The following is a 22,919-nucleotide window of genomic DNA, read 5'->3' as shown; positions in this document are numbered from 1 at the left end:
GGGGCTCAATATAGGAGCTCTAAGTTTGTTTGCTTATTGAGTTTTTAAAACTTGATATGAAGTCTACAAACCATCTTGCATCTCATCTTAACTATATGCAAAGTCTTATGACCGTTGCAACTTGTAGGCATCTCACTAAAGGTGGATGAAGACATTGCCATTGTGGTACTCAAGTCATTGCCTTCTGATTTCGACAACATTGTGACAACTTTGACCAACATGCCTATCACAAAGCTTGTTGATATTGAAGATTCTCTTTTGGAGGAGGAGAAGAAGAAGACGAAGTCCAAAGCAAACGAGGACACCTTGTCCAACACTTCACCAAATCAAGTGGCTCTCTACACATCAAACAAAGGCTACAAATGGAAGGCTAGGTACAACTCTTCAATCATTTGTGATTTTTGTCACAAACCTAGTCACATTGATGTTAAGGATAACATGCTACCTTGCACACACGGGGGAAAGAAGAGCAAGAGGGAAGGAGCTATGGAGAGCTCAACCTTGCCTCATGCCACTAGTATACAAAAAGTACATGGTAGATAGCAAAGAGAAGGTAGGGAAGGAGAGAAAGGAGAGAATTACCATTCTTACTGACATACACCAACAATCAAGCATGCAAGCAAGCAAGAACACAAACAAGCATGCAACCACAAGCTCACAAAATGAGAGAAAGAGAGGGAAGGCAAACTCAAGTGAGAAAAATGGGATTGTTCCTTTTCATATTCCGTAAAATTTCTTATATACATGAGCTCATTTTACAATGTCTGGCCGCCCATTTACTAGTGGGGGCCAAAACTAGTCTTCCTAGTTCTCTATCTCTATGTACATCTATTCCTCTCATGACCGACGTTACACAAACCGTAAGCTCGGTCATCCCATGTCTCATATATACAATCAACACATTGTGCGGTTACAAAAAAGATAAAGTACAAGGGGTGTAGCCGCGTGAAAGGTCATGTTAACCGGAGTGGTTAACATACCCCCTCCCTAATGCAGGTCCGTTCTCGGAACTGGCCGGTTCTAGTGGTAATAGATTGAGTAGGTGTGGATGAAATCCTGACAATGAGGTAGGAGCAGGAGGGGCTTGATGGAAGACCTTGTAGCTCATCCAAAAAGTGGTCTTCATCATATCTTTGAAGGTGCCAAGCGGGCATCCACATAATGTGCTCGTAATAACCGAAGATCTTCTTGAGGGTGGGCCCTTTGTTGATGTTGAAAGCAAGACCTTGTGTGCCTTAAAAGTAATGGTCCCAGTCAGGAAACGACTCCATCAACGTGATGATGAGATTGAAGAAGCGAATGGTGGCAATCCCAGCTGGGGTCGGAGATTTGGTCCTAGTGGCGGATGAATTCATAGAAGTGCTGGACCATTCTTTCTTCAGTGCAAGGATGTTGCGCGGACGGGGGAGCGAACCAAGGGAAGTTGAGCTTCAACTTGGGGTTCTTCGTCTACTCCTCATAGAAGACATTCCAGGCCCATTATCTACGAATCGGGAGGTAGTCGGGGCTGATCCTGATTGCGCGGCGTGGCGTGTTACACTATGTCTCCCAGATAAAGGGTTTGGTGAGGAAAGGTCGCGCCTCTAGGTTGGCTGCTCACCCATGAGTTAGAACGTTATGGGGCGAGCAGCGGGGCGGGTGGCCGGTGGTAGCCGCCCCCGCGGGTTCGGGGTGGGTGGTCGCGCCGCCATGGGTGATGCTTTGCCTCGAGGTACAAGCATAGTATGTAGATGTCGAGGCAGCAGGTGATGCAAGTGAGAGGCTCAGCTTGGAGTTGTCGACCAAGCAGGATGGCTATGGCATGCTCGAACTCCATGCGATCGAGGGGATCACGCCAATTTAGAGGGTTGAGTGGACCTTCTGACACTCCGAAGGTGGCAGCAGGGGGATCTCCCCTTCTTCAAGGTTCTGTGTTGGGGGTTGCTAAGTCGGCGAGACGAGGGTGGAGGGGTTGTTGATGTTGGGGGTCCCATGGGCGAGGCTAGCGTCGAGGATTGGTGGGGGTTTAGTGGATGTGGAGGGTATGTCTTTGAATGTTGTGTGCATTCCTAAAACTGAAGAGATAAGAAAGGTGGTGAGGGGGGTGGGGTGGGAAAATGCATGGGAGGAGAAGAAGATTGTGCATGAAAAAGGGAAAGGGTAGAGGTGCCAGAGGGGGGTGGTGATGGTGGGGATTGGTTGCTAGGAGGTGCGGAGGTGAGCTTTGTGGTGGTGGGGGAGGTGGGGGAGAAGAGGTTTGTGGGGGTGGAGGTGGAAATCTACCCTGCCCATCATCGCCTCCGTCGTTGTTGTTCGGGGCTAGGCCAGCTTTAGCGGGCGGCAACTACATGTGAAAGAAAGTTATGCGCAGTAGCCTCGTTTTGGCGATGAAATCCAATGGGAAGGCGACATGTGCATCATCAAACTGGCAGATGCAAGTTTGCTGCCATCACTTTGAGCTGTTTAAAACATCTTTGGTACAGAATCGACAGGCCTTCTGTGGTATAAGGGGGGAGATCGTCCGCCCAGATAGAAAGATAAGCAATGTTGATGAACCGTCAGCCAACACCCTGTAAGTAATGGAGCGCCCCTGTGGATATCAGAGAGGGGTAGGGGTAGGGGTAGAGGCACAAGCCGTCAGGGGATAGACAGATCAATGAACTCTGTTGGGTCCGAAGGGAATCCAAATCGTAGGGGCTAACACCAGCCTATAAGGGTTGCTTGGAGAGCTTACAAAAATCATGAGGGTGGTGAAAAGAAAGGAGGCCCTGGAAAAAGAAATGGGGGTAATGCTTTGGATGGGGAGCTTAGTGAGGAGATAGGTGAAGTTGTGGTGGGACACACTGGCGATGAGGGTGTAATGCTTTTTGGATGGGGAGCTTAGTGAGGAGATAGTGAAGTTGTGGCGGGACAGGGGCTCATCAAGATAAAGATTATGCTGTAAAAGGTTCAAACGGACACTCTAATGGAGGTCAATGAGCTGATATGGTGTCTGTGGGGGGAGGGCTAAGATGGGGACCTCAGTGGCCATGTCCATCAGGGCGTCCACCTTACGGGGTCGAGAGTGTTGGAAGAGGGAGCAGAGTTAGCGGAAGGGGGTTGGGTTGCCTACGCCTTAGCTTCTCCAAGGTGCTCTTCAAGGGTCTAAACGATTGCCTCTGAAATGTCATGGTTCCTGAGGAAATCTCTTTGGGTATGGGCAAGGGTATCCTTTGCTGTTTGGGCCCAATTTTAAGCGTCTTGATGCAGGCCCTTGGTGATGGTGAGCTTATGATGCGCCCTCTGTGCTGCCTCATGAGCCTGAGTCAGCTACTCCTGGAGCTTTGTAATTCGGGCAAGGGCACACAAGAGCCTACTACTTCCCCACCCGGTTGGGGAGGGGCTTCTTCCTTGTCCAGTTGCTATTGCCTGGTAGCTGCTCTGGCCCTATCTTGTAACCTTAGGCACTTCCAACTGGTTTATGAATCTGGCAATTTCTTCCCAATTGGAAGGCCTCATGGCACCTATATGTTGTGCCATCTGGATTAGTATTATTAACCTAAACACACTACCTTGCACAAGAGAGGGAGAAGAGAATGAAACCATGCAAGGAGGATTACCAAAAACTGAGCAAAGAAAACAGAGCGAGGCTGATAAAGCGAGCAAAGAAAACGAGCAAACACCCCCACAATCCGAGTGCTTGGGAGCCTAATATATTCAATAACAACGTAATGGGTGAAATGATACAAGTGTAGAACAACACATAAAATATGCATAATTTGGCAGGGCACTATCCACATCCGTTCTAGGCATTTCCATCACGCAACCCACAATTCTAGTTTGGACAAAGTGTCTTGGTGGATGAACTTATGCATCACCTCATGAAGTCCCAACACTTTGATGAATACATAGTATAGGTGTTGGCATGGCACATACAGTTTCTTCCCAGCCTCCCTTTGCGTGAAATCCTCACATGAGCATCATGGATATTCAGATATGGTGACTGAATATGTCAACTCTTTTGATGTAGATCCTTCTGTCTTAAGGAAAAACACATGGCATTCCCTCACAACAACTACATTTTCCTTCACCACTTCAACTACCATCACTTTTGCTCAATTGATTCTCTCATGGAACTGCTTGCTCAACTTCAATCTCCACCATGGCAATGTTCATGCATGGTTTTTGACAGATTGCCAAGACAAGATGTGGGAACATGGAATGCCATGATATATGTGTACACCGAGCAAGAGCTTTTGTAGCTATTCAACTCTTTTGGCAGATGCAACAAGAGGACATGGATCCAGATCAGATCACTATAGTCGGCGTCCTTAAAGCATGTTCAAGTATTGTAGCCTTTGAGCAAGGCTTACAGTTCACTGCTTCATATGTGGGATAGGTTTGGAATCAGATTTGTTTATTGGGAACACCCTCATTGATATGTACAGCAAATGTGGGAGTCTTGATGATGTCCTGCCACATCACTAGGCTATCGTGTGGGTTAATATTTCACGAGTTGATCTTCCCGATTTCTCAATTAACCATCACAGTACTGCTTTTGCTGAAAAAGCTCGAATGCCTCCTCACAAAAATCATATTGTGCATAACCTAATATCAATGCACTCCAAGTTACCACATCTCACTCTGGCAACCTGTTGAACATGATGATTGCATTATCGAGGCTGCCACATCTGACATACATAGAATCATGGTTTTTTAAAGGGTATAATGTAGGGAGCCTTCTTGCAGAATGGCCCACCAACCAACGGCACATTTTGGGCCCTCACTGAGAGTGACACGCCAATAACAAAGGCCATTCTGAGACATGGAGAGCATCGCATATTGATACACGGTGTTGCTGGCTATCTTTTGATTGGGGAAGACTTGATGCGTGGCGTTGATTTCAAAGGGCTACTCAGATGTGGAGAGCAGCACGTATTGATATGCGGTGCTACTTCATTGACTTTCCTACAGGGTACGAGTTGGAGGTGGGAGGTGGTATGCACCCTTGGAACATGCTAAGCGAGGGGCACATTCAGCACGGTGTCACAATGGGAGCAGCATCCTTGGCAAATAGTGGATGGTTGGTGTTATGGGTACCATTAGCAGGTGTTCCATCTCACTGAGCTTCTTGTTTTGTTTCCCTTATAAAAAATTGTTCGACTAATCTACTAACTATTTGTTCTGCTGCTTTCGGACAAGCGGTAACTTGGTTGGAGCGCTACCTGCATGTCCATGGACTTGAGGTTGGGTGTTGCATCTTCCTCCAACGACAAATTGCCACATGGATATGATTTCCAAGTCGGCATCGAACTGGTGGTAAGATTGTTTGCATTGCTCCACTTAAGTAAATTTGATCGTTAACACGTGATTTACAGACCTCTATCATGCAAATGAGGTCATCCTTGTTGGTGTTTGCACGGTAAGCAGCTATCACACAACCTGTCATCCACTGGTGGTATATCAACCATAATCTCACCAACCATGCCAGTAGCATAAGTGTGAAATCTATCACCCAGGCGAGTCATCAATGTCCACCGTAGCACTAGTTGAGCTCGATATCTCAACACTCCCCCTCGAGCTCAACTCCACACATTGCACTCCAAGTAAGCTTCTAAACCTGTGGAGCTTCTCTGTTTCCAATGCCTTCATCAAGATGTCAACCACCTGATCCTCTATGCTGACATATACAAGATCTACATCACTTGCTAGAACCTTCTCCTCACAAAGTTATAATGCACCTCAATGTGCTTCGTTCAAACATGGTATACCATGAACTATGGCAAGATTAACCATTTTGAGGTTAATAGACATTCTAAGATTTCCATTCTTTGTTGATGTGCAAGATTTCATACACAAATCTTACGTCATGACCTTGTCCTAATGATGTTCTTTTAGTTGCCTCCCTTGTCTTGGCTTGGAGCCTTGTGATGGATTGAGAGATTGTATGAATAAGTCCTCCTTGTATGCTCAACAAGTTCAGGCTCATTAACGAAGTGGTAGCAGATACTTCTACCACGAGGGCAATTGATGTCACTCTATTGAGATAATCCTTATAAGCATGGATGAATCTACTTATAACATATTCCTCTATAAGGAATTACATTGGGGTTTGGCACAGGATTCAGAGTGCTTGGAACACTCGAGGGATTCGGTGCATGGTCTTTGTGAGGACACTCCGTAATGGGGTGTGGGCCTTTGCATCAATGGCCTACATACCATATTGTTGAGGTCTCTTGCTTTTTGTTACATCATGGCTTCAAACAGAGAGGCATAGTCTATGGGTGAGCCCTCTTCAAGATACGCATAAGGGATTATAATGTTAATGTTAATATATATAGATCTTGTTGGTCATAAGACTCATAACTCTCTTGTTCCTGGATATGGCAACTGGGGTGGTCTGTGCATACCTCGTGGTAAAGGGTTTTGATAGGTAGTATTCTTGTTCCTGGATATGGCAACTAGGGTGGTCTGTGCATACCTCGTGGTAAAGGGTTTTGATAGATAGTATTCTTGTTCCTAGATATGGCAACTAGGGTGGTCTGTACATACCTCGTGGTAAAGGGTTTTGATAGGTAGGCACTGGAGCTTATGCTTGGTGGAGTGAGTGGTGGGGCTAGTAAGGCTAATGGTTGCATTGATGTGGGGCGCATCTATCTTGGTGCTAGTGTCCAACCTGTTAGGTTTCCTTGCTACCAACAATGAGTTGTATCATGGTTCCCGTGGCACAGCAATGAGCACAAAATTATTACCAAAGGTTAAAGATAACATTGTGGTGGTGGCTACATTATCTAGAAGTGGATATGTTCACTTATGGGCAAGTTCATGATGAAGCTTTAATCATATCTTTAATACATTCCTCTACATTCATGATGAGCTTGATCATATCTTTAATCACTTTACTAATCAAACATTAATCATCTTCTTGCTTCAAGAAAGCTTCCATAGTGATACTCCCTCATGAGTGCCAACATGTGGTACTCCATGTATTGAGTATTATTTTCCCTTCTTATATCAATTATTGCTTCCACCGACCACTAACATTCATGATGTATTCCATGTGTCTCACTTCCTCTACATTATCTAGAAGTGGGCAAGTTCATGATGAAGCTACCTCCAATGAATGAGGGATTGATTGAATATGTACCCAAGAAGATATTGGGTACAAGAGGGGGCACTTTGCAACCGAACCACGATGGAATACTTTGTCAAATGGTGTGGATTACCCAATGAAGAAGCTTCATGGCAACTCGCCTCAATGTTGGAGGGATATCAAGGGTTATTGGATGCATTTGGGAAAGATAATACTTGACATATTCACTGTACTTTACATTAATTAATTAGTGGCCGCAAGTGGACACTAATTAAGTAATGATAAGCAAGGTCGCAACCTTAGAAGAGACCCAGCTACGTGCAAGCCCATGCCGCCTTGCACTCAGCATCTACGAGCATCGCAGACCAACAATCAAGAGGTCAGTTGGTTAAAGTGGATGGCTTGTAACCCAAGGTAATGGGTTCAATCCACTGCTGCCTACATTGTATGGTGCTACCTTGTACCTCCTAAACCCGTAGGTGTGTGTTTGTAAGAAGGGTATGCGGGACCCTCATGTAATACAAATTGTCCAACTTTTAAAAAAAAAGAAAATCTCTCATAAGAGGTCCCGGATGATGCACCGCACAATGATCATGCCATAGGTGGTAGCTTAGCCTCTTCACAGAATCACTATTTTGTATGTCGCTTGGCTTTTTCATTTCTTTTCTTTTTCCATGAACAAATTACCTATTACAACTTTTTTTCCTTTCTTTTTTGTCTCATAGCCCCTTGGGTTTTTCTATCCTTCTTTCCTCAACTTCGCTAGTACATTTCAACAAGTTCATATCTTTATATTCCAGTGGTTTGTGGCAGTATCCCAGGATCTTGGATGAGAATGTAAAGAAAATACTTATCTTTAGTTGGAGAAATAATTTAGTTAACAAAATTGGGCATTCCCACTGTTTGCCCCCATTACTCTCAATAAATGAGCCCAAAGAAATGTCCTAGCCCACGAGAGGAAAAAAGATTAAGCGTAACAAGAAGAGATTAGTCATTGGAAATCGCTATCTGACTGGGCTTCGGGTTCTATGGCTTCTTCCTCACCTTCACCACCCTTCTTCCTCTTCTTCGTTTGTCGCCCTGGATTCTCTTCTTCCGGTCGGCTTCTTTTCTCCTTCTTCTGATTCCGGTCCTCTTGCTCTCCTCTCTTTTCCTCCTCTACCACGTAGGCATCACCGCAGCTTACACCGCCACTCTCTTCCTGTTGCTTTAAGCTCTTGTGCTTCTTTTTCTCTTCTTTCCGCAAGGCTTTCAGCATACACTCGAGCTCTCGCACGTCTCCTTCTTGATCCACCTGCGACACAAGAGAGGATTTTAATGCTTACACACACACACACACACACACACACACACAGAGGGGAGTAGCTTACAAGCATGCCTCGAAGGAGCTCCTCAGAAAACTCAGGAAACCTCACGCAAACCTTCAAGAACTCCTCTTCCTTCAAGATATCCATTTTCAATTTGGGGCCTCCAGTGCTACTGTCGGGAAGTGCTGTGGGTGCACCTTTGGTCTGATCAGATGATAATGCAGATCCATTGCTATCTCCCACTGCGTGTAAGTAACGTCCTTTTTCTTCGGTCTCCCCTCCTCCAGACACAGAAAGTGTCTTGTCGTCACAGCAGCCAGTGTCTTCATCCTTCCCACCACCGTTGCCTTCTGCATCAGAGTCATCTGCAGAGCTGCGTTTCAGCGACTGGATAACATCTTCCATTTGCCGATTAACCTGAATACATCCATCACACTGATATTAAACCACCAACCTGTAAAACAGGTTCACACTTCACAGTGTGCACTTCTAAGTTACCACCCGCTAATGCCTTATGTAACTATCGAATGCACACCACACCAGAACAGAAGACCAACCTGTGGATTGAGCAAGAAGTCACTGATGTCGCCTTGACAAGAGGGACAGCGTTTCACAACCTTCTGAACACGCAAAGAGCGCCCACCCACACCCGTTCGCTCACGAATATCTTTCTGCCCAGAAAATGTGGCTACAAGACAAGACTTACAAAAGTTGTGCCCACAAGGGGTCGAGAGGGGCAGCTTCAGAACCTTCTTACATAGCCCACAACCAAACTCTGTAACCACAGCAATGGGATAGGATGCTAGTGACACCTCTCTCTCTCTCTCTCTCTCTCTCTCTCTCTCTCTGGCATTGGCCACCGAGTTGGATGAGGACTCAAGAAGGCCAACGAAGTACTTGGGGACGAAGTACTTCGGGACAAAGTAAGGGCGGCAAATGCCAGACTCAAGGAGATGGAAGCCACCTCGAAATGGATTGAGGTGGCCAAGAAAGGCCTTCACGAAACCTCCAAACAGGTGGAGGTGACTAAGAAGCATAAGCTAATCCTACCTCTCAAAGCACCATCATGACGGTAACATTGGAAGAAGGCAAATGCCGGCAGGCGAAGGCCTTGAATGTGAGAGTCACTGGGTTCCCTAAAGGATATCACCTAAGGCAGAGGGTGAAGCACTACGCAAACAAATGGGCATCATAGAAATCCTGTTTGTTGATGTATGGCGAGCAGTGAAGGACTTCATGAGGGAACAGCCCCTCCCCTCAAGTTCAAGGATCAAGAATAAGGGCAACCACCTTGGGGAAGAGGGTGACCCTACGTAACACATAAATTTACTTGAATGATGACCTCACTCCTCTACAAGCAAACATGGCATGGCCCAAGCCATGGAAGCACGGAAAGCCAGAAAATGGGCAGTCTATAGTGATGGTAGGGTTATCACTACAAAGAGGAGCCCCACATGACAAGGCCAGGTCTATGGGACCACAAGCATGCTTCACATGGCTACTTGGAACTGCAACAGGACCTTATGGTCCGGCCCAGGTGGTTTGCAAAGACTTACATAGGGAGACATTGTGTTCTACACCAAGACTCATCGGAGCCCAAACAGGGGCTACCCTCACTGTCACAGTATGTATGGGAGTCGGCTCACAGAAGCCAGACCCGTACCACGGTTGGTGGGGGGGGGGGGAAGGGGGGGGGGGAGTGCAAGAGGAGTGGCATGCTTATTTAAGCCTCATCTGCATAGACTATTCCCACTGGTCAGACGGGATGTGGCGGCCTGGTCCATGTGGATGCACTTTGCCAGGCCTAGCTTCCCACTCATGCATATTACAGTATGCGACTTTCCACCCAAGACATCTGCCTTTGCACGAGACCTGTTGCAGGATGGCCAGTCTACGTATGCTCCCCGATTCTCAGTTATTGTGGAGTTCTCCCAACAAGAGGATATTCTCTTGTTGGGTGACTTCAATGCATGAACAGTTAACAGGCACATCTGTGAGATGTCTCCTGGACATGGGAACCATGCATGAATTACTCATAATCAACAGGATGTTCCGTTGGCCTGCCTCAAACAGTTTGACCTGCTTTCCGTACAATGGGGGAGCTAGTACAGTGGACTATTTGATGGTGTCTCCTGCTCTTATGTGACATATCCAAGACTTCACCGTCCCACCACCTCTCCCATCAGGGCTGACCACGAATACCTCACTTTCACCATCTCTTGCACATCCTACCACCCCCTTCGTAACCCTTCCATATCCAGCTTTACATGCATTCATTTTCATCACAAGCTCGACTATTTCTACACACTAGGGAAGTGTAATTGGCCCAAGAAGGGTTGAGCACAATCTTGACACAAACTTAAACTATTAATACTATTAAACAAGATGAAATGTCACAAAACCAAATAAGATAGCAATGTTGAAATTTAAATGACATTGCAATAGGGCCACAAAGGGCCAACCCCCTTGTAATATGATTGTATTATCAAGGATTTCTGAGGATACAAGCTTCATGGGCATCACATGCTAGATTTCCAATAACATCCATGCAATACATTTTGCAAACACGTTTTGTCAAAGTCGGGGTTGATTCCACAGCTTTTGTGTCGCGAGAAACCCCACTCCCCGATCCCCAATGTCTTGCCACAAGCAACTATGCTCCATTGGCATCCATACACAAGCATGTGTGTGCCAAGCCAAGTCATAGAAGACCTTCATGGTCAAGCACGCGGATGTAGAGTAGGTAAAGAGAACTTGAAGAAGCTCTTAGAGCTGAATTAGCTGAATTTTGAGAGAAGAAATCAGCTTTTTTTGCTCAAATTATTGGCGATAGAAATGCTCCAAAGCATTTTCAGCAGATACATATCCAAGAGATGGGAGCTGAAAAGGACTCAATGTAGCACTCGTTTGCCAACTGCTCCAAGAGTTGGAGAAGCAAGAAACCATGCCAAAAAGTATGTGTATGGACTGGTTATGCTGAAAATTGTTTTTCAGCACCTCCTCATGAAAAAGGCGCACGGGGAGGATAAGTTTTTCTATACAACTAATAGGTGACCATTGGGCCTCCTCAAAAAGAGCCACACCTCTCCCATAAGTGAAGAGGGTGCCCATCAAGCTATCCATTTAAAAGATTGCCTCATTTATGAGAGTTTGGCCAGCTGCCATCCGATAAGTGCTCAAACTCACTTATAACCTGTCCACCCAATCTTTAATGAAGTGTGATGCCCAAACTCACTTATAAGTTGTCAGGCCCCGTACTTTAATAAAGTGTGGACCTGCGAAGCAACAAAGTGAGCTAAGGCACAAATAAGCTTAAACAAAGAGCTTACCATCTGCTTATAGCCCACAAGCGAGGTCAGAATATAGATTCACACGCACACTTCACGAAAGGGCGTCCCTTGCCCATAAACTAGACACGCAAATCTTACAGGCAGTAAAACATTTCACGCGAAAACAGTTCCAAGCATGCAAGTATGCCATGCATAAATTCATGTATTGGACAATCTCCCTTTCATTTAGCTTGTAGCGGGCACGTAGACATTATGTCCCCATGCCAATAAGAATACCGTAATCTAGATATGAACGCGGACCAAAATCCCTGGTCTCTCATATCCAGCCTATTGGCCCTTGGTGTAGACATCAATCCCCTACCATGAGGTGCCAATCCACATGACCCTTGACGTAGACATAACTCACAGATAACTAGCTGAGCTAAGGTGATTCAAAGATGTCCATGGTTATGAGTGTAGAGAGAGAGAGAGAGACAGAGAGAGACAGAGAGAGAGAGAGAGAGAGAGAGAGAGACAACAAAGCTCTAGAGAGGTACAATAGATTACACGACTCAATGCCTTATCTTTTGACTCACAATAATCACACACACAAATAGAAGTGTGCTACATGGCACACTTACCCTATCCACTCATAAGAGTGGTTTCACACACACGAACACACATACATATAAGTGAGTGTTCAAACCCCTTTAGGGGCTCTTCACACACAGTCACAAGCAAGTACACAAACAGGATGGACACACGGAATGGTACACACATGAAGCTTATGAGTGGTTTCACACACATTAACACATATATATACCTTTAGGAGCTCTTCACTCACAGGGTACACAAACAGGATGGAAACACGGAATGGTACACAAACATGAAGCTTAGAAATACGCAACAAACCCCCCTTCGTTAGCGAAGGTAGTGAGACTCTCAAGTAAAGAAAGTTACTACCACCTACCCTATCCAAACTGCCTAAGAGCTAGACTCACCATATGTAACTTCCGTGACATGATCACAAAGTCTCTCCTATCAAGATAAGACCAAGTAGAGGGAGGCCAACAATTTGTCACCCCCTCTCGCTCCTATCTAGGGCTTTATGGAAATATCAAAAAGCCTTTTATGACACAAGGCGGTAAAAACACATAAAAACTTACACACATGATGAACACTTGTCAGAAATATTTTTTGAGGGACGACCTAGACAAAGGACCCATATTAACTCTCACACATAAAAATATAAATATTGATGGGAGATTAGATCCCCCCTCTTAAATTGATGCCCCTTGTGGCATCAACGCCAAGCTATTGATGATTGACCAATCATTTTAGGCCCAAGGGTCAGTGATTTAACGTATGTTGATAAAATCAGTGGGACCCAAGATAAGGGTGTGAACAAGTAACATATAAATGAGCCCTTATCTCTCTAAGGTTTAAAGCCTTTACGGCTTTTACCCTAAAATAACAAAAATCGTATATCTTTATTCTTCGTGGTGGCTACGTTGGAGAGATGATGGCGAGACGTAGACGAGGACGCTGTGTAGGCCATAGAGCTATGGCTTCTTTTACCCTAAAATAACAAAAACCGTATCTCTTTATTCTTCGTGGTGGCTACGTTGGAGAGATGATGGCAAGACGTAGATGATGGCACTCTGTAGGCCACGGAGCTATGGTTGCTAGTGGAGGCGGCAATAGAGCAAGTGTGTGCTGGTCAAAGCTCAAGCAACGACATGCACAGGCTCTTGATTTTCTTCAACTGCCTTACCTTGCAGCTTCTGCTTTCCTCTCTTTCTGGGCCAACTCTTTGTTCTTCTTCCACCTCATGGAACAATTAAGCTTTAGTTCATCCGTGACATCAATTTTGGCTATCAACTCAATGAGAGGAGGGTTGCACTACATAACTTTTTGTAATTCCTCTTCCCTAACTTTTTGTAGTTCCTCTACCCAGTTGTCAATAAACTCACGATGTGCATTGAATGCACCAACGTTTGAAGAACTTCATCCCTTTCCTCAAATTGGAAATCCATATCAAATTCAGAGCTACTCCCTGTAGTATCCATTTCACTTTCCATTGTTTCTCTTGATGTTGTCAACTTTGTTTTTCTCGTAGTAATTGAGGCGTTGGTGTCTCTTCCAATCTAGACTCCTCAACATTGGTGCTTATGCTTGAGTCATCCCATTTGGACTCAAGTTCACTATAACCAATCCTCTCGGCATTAGAAACTAGATCACTAATCATTCGTAGAGGCACGACCTTAGGGAGCTCCTCTAGTGTAACCTATGTAGATCCTCTAGTTCCCCTATCGATTGTAGCCATCATATGCATCCAGTTTAGATCACCTTCAGGCTCAATAGCTTGTTTTTTTAGCTATTACAAGCAATAGATCGAAGTGGCCTTTTAACGTAAGGTTTTAGACCTTTTATATTCGGTTAAATTAACAAGCCATGCGTAGGTGGTGCAAAGCGTCGACGTGAGGCGGACAACGGTGCCGCCTGTTCCACTAGCTGTGCTTCGTGGATTGGCAACGCTCGATTGAGCAGCAACGGCTCAAGCAAACATGTGCGTGGAAACAAGTAGAGGCAGCAGTAAGGCGAGTGTGCATAGAGAAGCGGACTACAAAGGGCTCAGAGCAAGGAGCGTGAGCGTGAGCATGAGGAGAAGCAAGAAACCATAAACCAAAAAAACCCTAATGACAAAGAAAATACACAAACCAAGTCCTAATAACCATTGTTGCTCCTAGGGTTAGCACAAGTATGCAACTGAGCTAAGGCGGTTCAAAGATGTCCATGGTTATGAGTGTAGAGAGAGAGAGAGAGAGAGAGAGAGAGAAAAGCTCTATACAGAGAGACAATAGATTGCATCACTCAATGATATTGATTTGATTGTAATGCTTCACCAAGTACAATGCGTTTATAGGCCTTAGGCCTTATCTTTTGACCCATAGACACAAGCGGGTATACAAAAAAGAACGACACACATGGGATGGTCCACGCACATGAAGCTCTGAAATACCCAACATTCAATTCCTCCAATGTCAGTCCAGCCTTAGAAAAGCGTTACATACGACATAGCAAAATTCTTCTTAATCGTGGTTAGGTCAGCCCCCCTCCAAAGAGAGTTTTTGCTTTGATTGCTGCAAGAGACTGAGTACAAACAAAAGGCTGAATACTGTGCTAAGACTGAGCTATCGTGTCAAGGTTATCACGTTGTTTTGTGAGTGTTTCTGTTTGGATCTTATCGACCACCTTCCCATCTTGGTGTTTAAGCCTTCTCTGTCCCTCTTGTGCGGCTTTCCGGTGGCCTTTATATTCCATAACTCCCAATGTAGCAAATATCTACTCCTTCTGAGGAGTGTGGCAATGACTTCTACTAAGCTTTTGGCAGCTCTTTTATGGCTTTTCTAGATGGACTGGGAGCAGTGCTATGATGCTCAACATGAGCATCTCTAGCTATCCACACTAGCAGATGGCCTATCATGGGAGGTGGGTACAAAAAAATTTTGGGATGATGAATATCACATAGAGGATGATGTCAGTTGGATGACAGTAGTCAGCAAGCGGAACCTGGCCCATATAAGCAAGCTGCAGCGGGCACGGTACCTTCTGATTTTTAGGCTTCTTTTCATCGGCCTGGGTGCGGATCTTGGGTTGGCACATCATCTCGTTTCCCCGGGTCCAACCAGCCTTGCGGGAGCATCCTTACCTCATTTATCACCGGCCACCCAAACACATGGCAAATGTTGAAAACATATGGCAGACCAATGGCATGCAGCCTACTATTCCCACAGTCCAAAATTAGTGCTACCTTTGATGGGCAGGCCACATGTGCAATATGGTCCCAATCACTTTCCCACTTTTATGACCTTGTGTGATGCCTTTTGGCGCTGATTTTGGAACGACAAGACATCCTCATAGAATGTAACATGTGTTGTAGAAGCACATGTTCATGATTAACGCTAAGCAAAGAAGATAACGCTAATCCTATGTTTAGCAACGACACAAAAGAGAAGGAGAGATAGACCTAATCTATTGTATATTGCCAAAACATGCTATATATACAATGATCTTGCTGATTCACAGCTTCATGATGCATACCAAAGATCCTTGCAATCGAACAAGAGAACCTCTTGCTGATCCACCATTGTGTCCTCTGCCTTGCAGACTCTGAGAAATGGATCCTCTTGATCATGATCCTAATGAATGCCTAATGATCCTATTTATAGGAAAAAGGTATGAATTCGAAATCAAGTCGGTTTTGTCTATTTTACCCACAAAACATTGTCCAAAAAGTCATATTTTATGTCCAAACTATGCCCCAACCATTGGGCTATGTCTTGGGCACTTCCCGGAACCTGTAGGGCTGCAAATTCCACTCTAAATCTGTCCATATATTTGCTAATGAGAATATCCATGTCTATGAGCATCGGGATTAACGAATGCACGTGACATCCCCTCTTGCTAAGCTTGGAGCACTAGGGCAATCCAAACACCTTTGCTCCGATTCCATTCCGGTCCAATTGAAGATTGTACTTCATATCCATCGACTTAATCCCCAAGCTCTCTGGCTTGGTCTTCAAGTTCTCTGACTCGGTTTCTGAATCTTCTGAAAACTCCTCTGAATCTATCGGGAAGACCTCATCCTCCTCCAAATAAGATTTGGAGAGATCCACCTCCTTGGAAACTATCAGGTTGACCTCATCCTTCTCGAAATAGGATTTGGAAAGATCCACCTCCTCGATCTGTGGTTCTAGTTCTGGTTCTGGTTTGGCTTCTGGCTCTAGTTCTGGTTCTAGCATGTTCAACCCGGGTAATGGCACCTCCTCGGAAACACCTCTTTCTATGATCACGTCTCTCGATAACTCTCGTCTTAGAAGCTCTCTTTTCATTGGGTAAACGCTCTCGATCATGGGCTGCTTCACAACCCTAAGTGATTCCTTCTTGACCTTTGTTGATGCTGCCATGAACTGTGCCCATGGAAGCTTGCAATAGTTTGATGTGGTATAATGGAGGCTACTCAAAGATCGGAGCGCAATTTAGTAAAAACCACAACCTCCAAGAAAGGGAAGAAAAAGCGTGATGTAGATTCCTCGGATGATGAACAAGAAAGAAGACAAGGACACTTTGGAAGATGACTCAAATACGAGGTCGGTATTAGAATCCAAGCACAAGAATTGCAAGACGAAAGGCTCATCTGAGTGACATCACTGCAAACAAGTAGAATATCTAGATATTTATCCTAATCACTCTAAGAGTGGGTTCACACACTTGCTCACTTCTACTCATAAGTGAGTGTTCACACACACACACACACACACACACAAGAACATTAACCCTTTTAGGGACTGTTCACACACAGACACAAGTGAATACACAAATAGGTGTGTACACGATGGGTACACACACAGAGACAAATACGCATATACGCCAACAAACCTCCCTTCGGAATCAAGGTGGTGTTATAAGGATTGACCTTCATATCTATGGCAATTTGGACCCACTATTGCACATGTGATTCAAAAGATCACATTGGCCAACACCTAGACTCTCACGCTAGGCCTAATAAGGGGCTTGACCACACATGATACACCTTCATTTTCAGCCACCAAGTTGGCTCTCTTGTTCCTTTGCCGTTCTTTTGAAGCAACTGTGCCGGGAGGATATCATCCCCCCTCCCTCCCGATTGGCAAAATACTTTACACGATCTTCCCCCCGCGGAGTGGCTAGGCTCCTTCACTTGCCATGATATCTCCTTAGCGGTCACACGTCAGGTGTGTGCGTGGGGGGGAGGCATGAGTTGGAGGGGGGACACTCATTTTCACAATAGGCCCTCAGGACCCGCTAACCCTCTCCCCTACTGAGGATCTCCACAATGGATCTCTGTTTTGGGTGAGGATTATTGGTTTCCATGATCACCCATTTCACATTGACCCTCCTCAGGCCAAGGTGACCCACAATAGATCTTGGTGACTTTGACTTTGGGAGAGCCGTGTCCTGACGCGTGTCCAGTGAGGCCCAAGAAAGTGGGAGTGGCAAGACCCTTTCAACCCAAAGAGCCCGACCACCCCCTTTTTTCACTACACGGTGAGAGTAGGTCGGAGGATCCAAATTCATGAGATCAAGCGACAACTCACTAGACCTTCCAAAGCATCTTTTACTTCCTGCTTGTAGGACAGCTATTGGTCAAAGAAAATCACTCTATTCCTCTAGCAACTAGCCCAATGCAACCTCGCCGCCGTCGACACTTGGTTGGCCATCAAAGGACAACCAATACACTGTGTGCGTTGCAACCATCCCACATAATCAGAGCGACACTCCCTTTGGGACTGTCCCAAAGTGCAATAGGTTTGGCATAGGATGGTTCGCCTCTACACAACGCTATGGGCTGCTCCTCGCATCTTCACCTAGGGGCAATAAGTAGCCTAGGTGACTGAGCCCGGCCTCGCTCTCTCCTACGAGGTGGCAAGAGGACAAGCTCTCTGACTCTCTTACTACAAGATTGATATTGTACCCACTCCCGACAAATCGTCAGAGCCCTGGTCTCTAGGGACTAGTCAGAGATAGGAGATCATCAACAACATTGATGCATGGCATATATAGCAAGCCCACTGCAACACTCTCACCCCTCCTACCAAATCCATCCGTTCCATATGGACCGACATCATTCATACCCTCTACGGCCAATGGGGAAACCTTCAAGGAGGTTCAACAAGAGCCTTTTCTGAGCAAATGGCGCTAGGTCCCTTTCTCTCGAATTGGGTCAACGAGATCACTTGACATTATAGGCCGCTCGTATGCCCCCCCTCTCTCTCCCCTTTTTTCCGTTGTATGAGGTAGGTTCGCTCCAAGAGCAGCCAACCATGGAGGGAACCTCCCCAGTTCCTACTTTGCAAGATTTTGAGCATGTACATTTTAGCCTATGGTTGGCCCAAATACTGGATTTGTAGGCGGTAGTACTGCAGGTTTTGTATGTGAAGTGGTAGAATCAGTGACAGATGACTTGGATAAGTACACCGCTGTATGGGTATGCCACAGAATTAGAACGCCCTAGGATTTCGTAGGTGCCTGAAATCAAGACGCCACCCTATATCAGCCCTAAGCAGGACTCCAAATCGATATGTCCACGATCAATTATTACGTCTCCAAGATCGTTCCCTGGATCGTGTACATCATAGTTGTTTCTCGTATCGGTAGGAACATGTTCGTACGGTACGACACCGTACAATATCGTGCGGTACGATAATGCCCGTTTATGACCGTTTGAGCTGCCCGTTTATGACCTTTTTTGCGCCATTTTATGACCATTTTGTGGCCTTTTTTGTGGCTGTTTTGTTTGCCTTGTGACATGTGTTGGGCCAAATCTTTGGCACTTGGCACTTGCCTATGCCATGGGCCATGGGCCATGGCCCATACTTATAAAATGCCCACCCCCAAGCTTCCCTCAAGACTCTCATTGCTCAAGTCACAACTATCAAGCCTCTCTCTCTCTCTCTCTCTCTCTCTCTCTCTCTCTCTCTCTCTCTCACACACACACAACTCTCAAGCCACTCTCTCCCCCGTCTCTCAAGCCTCTCTCTCTCAAGCCTTTAGGCTCTCTCTCTCTCAAGAGTCAAGCCTCAAGGACTCAAGCCTCTCACTCTCTCATTTTCTCAAGCCTCTCTCTCTCTCTCTCTCTCTCTCTCTCTCTCTCTCTCTCTCTCTCTCTCTCTCTCTCTCTCTCTCTGTCTCTCTGCACCCATTTCGCCAGCATTTCGCCTCTGCCTCCCTTTCCGCCATTTCGCCTCTGTCCAGCATTTCGCTTCTGCCTCCCTCCCCGCCATTTCGCTTCTGCCTCTCTCTCTGCTCGCTGTGCGCCGCCGCCGCCGCCGCCACCCTGCTCGCCCTGTTCGCTGTACGCCGCCGCCGCCGCCCTGCTCACCTCCCCCGCCTGCTGCCCTGTTCGCTGTACGCCGCACAGGTCTGGTGGCAATGGCCACCCTTGTTCTCCGTTAGGATGTGTGCCTGTGCCCCCCTTTCCCCACGGGCTGCCCTGTTCGCTGTACGCCGCACAGGTCTGGTGGCAATGGCCACCCTTGTTCTCCGTTAGGCTGTGTGCCTGTGCTCCCCTTTCCCCACGGGCTGCCCTGTTCGCTGTACGCCGCACAGGTCTAGTGGCAATGGCCACCCTTGTTCTCCGTTAGGCTGTGTGCCTGTGTCCCCCGCCTGCTGCCCTGCTCGCTGTGCGCCGCCGCCGCCGCCGCCACCCTGCTCGCCCTGTTCGCTGTACGCCGCCGCCGCCGCCCTGCTCACCTCCCCCGCCTGCTGCCCTGTTCGCTGTACGCCGCACAGGTCTGGTGGCAATGGCCACCCTTGTTCTCCGTTAGGCTGTGTGCCTGTGCCCTCCTTGTACGCCGCACAGGTCTGGTGGCAATGGCCACCTTGTTCTCCGTTAGGCTGTGTGCCTGTGTCCCCCGCCTGCTGCCCTGCTCGCTGTGCGCCGCCGCCGCCGCCGCCACCCTGCTCGCCCTGTTCGCTGTACGCCGCCGCCGCCGCCCTGCTCACCTCCCCCGCCTGCTGCCCTGTTCGCTGTACGCCGCACAGGTCTGGTGGCAATGGCCACCCTTGTTCTCCGTTAGGCTGTGTGCCTGTGCCCTCCTTGTACGCCGCACAGGTCTGGTGGCAATGGCCACCTTGTTCTCCGTTAGGCTGTGTGCCTGTGTCCCCCGCCTGCTGCCCTGCTCGCTGTGCGCCGCCGCCGTCGCCGCCACCCTGCTCGGCCTGTTCGCTGTACGCCGCCGCCGCCGCCCTGCTCACCTCCCCCGCCTGCTGCCCTGTTCGCTGTACGCCGCACAGGTCTGGTGGCAATGGCCACCCTTGTTCTCCGTTAGGCTGTGTACCTGTGCCCTCCTTGTACGCCGCACAGGTCTGGTGGCAATGGCCACCTTGTTCTCCGTTAGGCTGTGTGCCTGTGTCCCCCGCCTGCTGCCCTGCTCGCTGTGCGCCGCCGCCGCCGCCGCCACCCTGCTCGCCCTGTTCGCTGTACGCCGCCGCCGCTGCCCTGCTCACCTCCCCCGCCTGCTGCCCTGTTCGCTGTACGCCGCACAGGTCTGGTGGCAATGGCCACCCTTGTTCTCCGTTAGGCTGTGTGCCTGTGCCCCCCTTTCCCCACGGGCTGCCCTGTTCGCTGTACGCCGCACAGGTCTGGTGGCAATGGCCACCCTTGTTCTCCGTTAGGCTGTGTGCCTGTGCTCCCCTTTCCCCACGGGCTGCCCTGTTCGCTGTACGCCGCACAGGTCTGGTGGCAATGGCCACCCTTGTTCTCCGTTAGGCTGTGTGCCTGTGTCCCCCGCCTGCTGCCCTGCTCGCTGTGCGCCGCCGCCGCCGCCGCCACCCTGCTCGCCCTGTTCGCTGTACGCCGCCGCCGCCGCCCTGCTCACCTCCCCCGCCTGCTGCCCTGTTCGCTGTACGCCGCACAAGTCTGGTGGCAATGGCCACCCTTGTTCTCCGTTAGGCTGTGTGCCTGTGCCCTCCTTGTACGCCGCACAGGTCTGGTGGCAATGGCCACCTTGTTCTCCGTTAGGCTGTGTGCCTGTGTCCCCCGCCTGCTGCCCTGCTCGCTGTGCGCCGCCGCCGCCGCCGCCACCCTGCTCGCCCTGTTCGCTGTACGCCGCCGCCGCCGCCCTGCTCACCTCCCCCGCCTGCTGCCCTGTTCGCTGTACGCCGCACAGGTCTGGTGGCAATGGCCACCCTTGTTCTCCGTTAGGCTGTGTGCCTGTGCCCTCCTTGTACGCCGCACAGGTCTGGTGGCAATGGCCACCTTGTTCTCCGTTAGGCTGTGTGCCTGTGTCCCCCGCCTGCTGCCCTGCTCGCTGTGCGCCGCCGCCGCCGCCGCCACCCTGCTCGCCCTGTTCGCTGTACGCCGCCGCCGCCGCCCTGCTCACCTCCCCCGCCTGCTGCCCTGTTCGCTGTACGCCGCACAGGTCTGGTGGCAATGGCCACCCTTGTTCTCCGTTAGGCTGTGTGCCTGTGCCCCCCTTTCCCCACGGGCTGCCCTGTTCGCTGTACGCCGCACAGGTTTGGTGGCAATGGCCACCCTTGTTCTCCGTTAGGCTGTGTGCCTGTGCTCCCCTTTCCCCACGGGCTGCCCTGTTCGCTGTACGCCGCACAGGTCTGGTGGCAATGGCCACCCTTGTTCTCCGTTAGGCTGTGTGCCTGTGTCCCCCGCCTGCTGCCCTGCTCGCTGTGCGCCGCCGCCGCCGCCGCCACCCTGCTCGCCCTGTTCGCTGTACGCCGCCGCCGCCGCCCTGCTCACCTCCCCCGCCTGCTGCCCTGTTCGCTGTACGCCGCACAGGTCTGGTGGCAATGGCCACCCTTGTTCTCCGTTAGGCTGTGTGCCTGTGCCCTCCTTGTACGCCGCACAGGTCTGGTGGCAATGGCCACCTTGTTCTCCGTTAGGCTGTGTGCCTGTGTCCCCCGCCTGCTGCCCTGCTCGCTGTGCGCTGCCGCCGCCGCCGCCACCCTGCTCGCCCTGTTCGCTGTACGCCGCCGCCGCCACCCTGCTCACCTCCCCCGCCTGCTGCCCTGTTCGCTGTACGCCGCACAGGTCTGGTGGCAATGGCCACCCTTGTTCTCCGTTAGGCTGTGTGCCTGTGCCCTCCTTGTACGCCGCACAGGTCTGGTGGCAATGGCCACCTTGTTCTCCGTTAGGCTGTGTGCCTGTGTCCCCGCCTGCTGCCCTGCTCGCTGTGCGCCGCCGCCGCCGCCGCCACCCTGCTCGCCCTGTTCGCTGTACGCCGCCGCCGCCGCCCTGCTCACCTCCCCCGCCTGCTGCCCTGTTCGCTGTACGCCGCACAGGTCTGGTGGCAATGGCCACCCTTGTTCTCCGTTAGGCTGTGTGCCTGTGCCCCCCTTTCCCCACGGGCTGCCCTGTTCGCTGTACGCCGCACAGGTCTGGTGGCAATGGCCACCCTTGTTCTCCGTTAGGCTGTGTGCCTGTGCTCCCCTTTCCCCACGGGCTGCCCTGTTCGCTGTACGCCGCACAGGTCTGGTGGCAATGGCCACCCTTGTTCTCCGTTAGGCTGTGTGCCTGTGTCCCCCGCCTGCTGCCCTGCTCGCTGTGCGCCGCCGCCGCCGCCGCCACCCTGCTCGCCCTGTTCGCTGTACGCCGCCGCCGCCGCCCTGCTCACCTCCCCCGCCTGCTGCCCTGTTCGCTGTACGCCGCACAGGTCTGGTGGCAATGGCCACCCTTGTTCTCCGTTAGGCTGTGTGCCTGTGCCCTCCTTGTACGCCGCACAGGTCTGGTGGCAA

At 49.2% G+C, this 22,919-nt stretch overlaps 1 protein-coding gene across 2 annotated transcripts in view; it reads right to left on the bottom strand.

Annotated features, from left to right (window-relative positions):
- Positions 1-7,889: 7,889 nt before the first annotated feature.
- The window catches only part of LOC147632890 (E3 ubiquitin-protein ligase ORTHRUS 2-like), a 53,370-nt gene continuing 38,340 nt past the window's right edge, over positions 7,890-22,919 (bottom strand). For both annotated transcript variants that reach the window (XM_086807793.1, XM_086807794.1), the window contains 3 exons: positions 8,916-9,133; positions 8,422-8,775; positions 7,890-8,345 (listed from right to left, as the gene is read on the bottom strand). In XM_086807793.1, coding sequence (XP_086663919.1) covers positions 8,043-8,345; positions 8,422-8,775; positions 8,916-9,133 — 875 coding nt within the window. In that variant the 3' untranslated portion in view covers positions 7,890-8,042. The remainder of the gene's footprint in view (positions 8,346-8,421; positions 8,776-8,915; positions 9,134-22,919) is intronic.

Source organism: Cibotium barometz, chromosome 13, assembly GCF_041138505.1.
Source record: "Cibotium barometz isolate CiBa-2024 chromosome 13, ASM4113850v1, whole genome shotgun sequence".
Classification (NCBI taxonomy): Eukaryota; Viridiplantae; Streptophyta; class Polypodiopsida; order Cyatheales; family Cibotiaceae; genus Cibotium; species Cibotium barometz.
The sequence above is the reverse complement of the archived record's forward strand: the minus strand, read 5'-3'. Positions and strand labels throughout refer to the sequence as shown.